Genomic DNA, 2,685 nt, shown 5'->3' on the forward strand with positions numbered 1-2,685 from the left:
ATTTTATTTTTGTTTGGGTTTAGGGTGTATCATTGATTTGAGTTTTTATGTTTTTTCAGGGTTGCGTACATGTACAATTATGTCAATGAGAGATCGGGACTGAATGCTTCTCTAATAGCTGAGAATGTATTTTCGATAGTTTCGGAGGTACACTAATAATTAAGCTCTCAGAATGTATTTTTATTTTGTATATTTTTATCTTGAGAGATTGTACCTCTTGAAAGTCCAAGGGAAAGTCGTTGAAAGGCCTCAGCACATGTTGATGAGGGTTGCTGTTGGCATCCATTTGGGAGATATTGATTCTGCAATCAAAACTTACCATTTGATGTCTAAGAGATTGTTCACTCATGCATCTCCTGCTCTCTTAAACGCAGGCTCGCCAAGGCCTCAAGTAATTAAATAACTATAGAGCTTTATTGTTCTTCTTCAGTGTATTTTTTTTTAGCTCATCTTCTTCTATTGAATTGTGCAGTTGAGCAGCTGCTTTCTTACCTGCATGAAAGATGATAGCATCGAGGGCATATACGATACAGTCAAAGAGTGTGCTGTTCTACGCAAGTCTGCAGGCAGTATCGGTGTTTCTGTTCATAACATCCGTGGCACAAAGGGAATCTCTTATGGTATTGGTAAAATGCTGGATGTTTTCAAAGCTACTACTCGTTTTCTTGATCAAGGAGGAGGTAAAAGAGGAATGTGTACATCTTTAGCTTTCCTACTGTGTAGTGAGTCATCTTAAGTCTTATCTCTCATGTATATTGTTTGCACTAGGTGAAGGAGGAGGCTTTACAGTATACCTGGAGCCATGGCATGCTGATATCTCTGAGTTTCTAGATCATCTTTGGAAGAGCCACGGAAAGGTACCTAGATAATTGTTCACCATGTTATCCTCAGATGTGGTTTGCCTGCTAACAACGTCCGTCCATATACATTTTTTTTCAATGCAGGAGGAGCACAGGGCTAGAGACTTTTTTTATGCTCTCTCGGTTCCTGATCTTTTCATGGAGAGAGCCCTTGGGGATGATCAGTGGTCACTGTTTTGTCCTAATGAAGCTCCAGGTTTAGCAGATTGCTGGGGATCGGAATTTGAGAGACTGTACACAAAGTATGAAAGAGAGGTGAGTCCCCCCTGTTTCATTTGCTATCTTATGTAACATGATTTCTTATTGTTATCTCAATACCATAACAGTTATGTTTGTCCATGTCTTTTAGGGAAAGGCAAAGAAGGTCGTTAAGGCGCAGGAGCTTTGGAATGAAATCGTGACATGCCAGCTAGAAACAGGAATGCCATACATGCTTTTCAAGGTAAGTAACATATATATATATATACATGATTCTGTACATATATATGTTATTAGCCATAAATATAGCCAACTGGTTCTTAGTGTTTCTATTTTAGGACTCATGCAACAGAAAAAGCAATCAGCAAAATCTTGGTACCATAAACTCCTCCTCCGGCTTATGCAGTGGAGTTATTCAATACAGCAGTCCAACAGAAACAGCTGTGTGCAATCTTGCATCCATTGTTTTGCCTAGATTTGTTAGGGATAAAGTGAGTTATAAGAAAATTGTTTTTTTGCGGGTTCTCTAAGTTTCCTTTTTATTATTACGCTCTCTTACTAACATTCTTCTTGCTCACAACAGGATGTTCCAATGGACTCTCATCCCTCTGAGCTTGCCGGCAGCCTAGGCTCAAAGAATCGTTACTTTGATTTTCACAGCTTAGCCAAGGTCGGACAGATGCTAACACCTTCATATTTGCTTCATTTGACCTTAAAATCAGATTCTCAACGGATCTTTCTGATGTGAATTTATCGTTGTTACTTTTGTGTGGCCAGGTAACTGCTAATGTTACTAATGATCTCGATAGGATAATAGACGCAAATTACTATCCTCTAGAGAGTGCAAAAACTTCGAACATGCGTCATAGGCCTATTGGTATTGGTGTACAAGGTCTTGCAGACGTCTTTATCCTCCTTGGAATGCCATTTGGTAGACACTCCTCTGCCTGATGATCAACGTTTTTTGTTTTATCTGTTCTGTTCCTAAGCACATGTTTTAATTTGTTACTCAGGCCCTACAACTGAATACGGATATATTTGAAACCATATACTACCATGCTCTCAAAGCATCGTCAGAGCTTTCTGCAAGAGATGGCGCGTATGAGACATATAAAGGAAGTCCCATGAGCAAGGTATGTATGCATGCATCTCGTAATTATTTTACTTAAACTTCATAATGTTCTAATTGTGGATAGCGTGTAGGGGATTCTTCAACCTGACATGTGGAATGTGACTCCATCAGACCGTTGGGACTGGAATTTTCTTAGGGATATGATATTAAAGAATGGAGTGAGGAACTCTCTTTTGGTATCATTGACTGGGAACAACAAAGGTTTGGAGCCTTGTGCATCAAACATCATCAATCACGGAGGGTCAAGGTTTGTATATTATTAAATCATTATGACATTGGTACATTTTTGTAACTGTTTTACTCATTTTGTCTGTGGCTTTTGCTCAGTGGTGAATTCACAATCGTGAATAGGCATCTTCTTCACGATTTAACTAATATGGGACTTTGGTCTCAGAGAATGAAAAAGGTTTTCACTAGTGAGAATGGTTCTATAGGAAATATCCCAGAGATACCTGATGATCTGAAAGCAATTTACAGGTATAATAATGCTTAATT

General features: G+C 38.8%; 1 protein-coding gene across 1 annotated transcript; it reads left to right on the top strand.

Moving 5' to 3' along the window:
• Nucleotides 1-57: 57 nt before the first annotated feature.
• On the top strand, nucleotides 58-2,683 carry LOC106315314 (ribonucleoside-diphosphate reductase large subunit-like). The gene is given in 12 exon segments (XM_013753048.1): nucleotides 58-179; nucleotides 181-391; nucleotides 473-680; nucleotides 769-857; nucleotides 945-1,115; nucleotides 1,210-1,302; nucleotides 1,397-1,549; nucleotides 1,642-1,728; nucleotides 1,836-1,995; nucleotides 2,067-2,191; nucleotides 2,262-2,437; nucleotides 2,518-2,683. Coding segments are annotated over 12 exon segments (1,749 nt in total). The 5' UTR covers nucleotides 58-69.
• Nucleotides 2,684-2,685: the final 2 nt, after the last annotated feature.

The sequence above is a fragment of the Brassica oleracea genome, chromosome C9, assembly GCF_000695525.1.
Source record: "Brassica oleracea var. oleracea cultivar TO1000 chromosome C9, BOL, whole genome shotgun sequence".
Taxonomy (NCBI): domain Eukaryota; kingdom Viridiplantae; phylum Streptophyta; class Magnoliopsida; order Brassicales; family Brassicaceae; genus Brassica; species Brassica oleracea.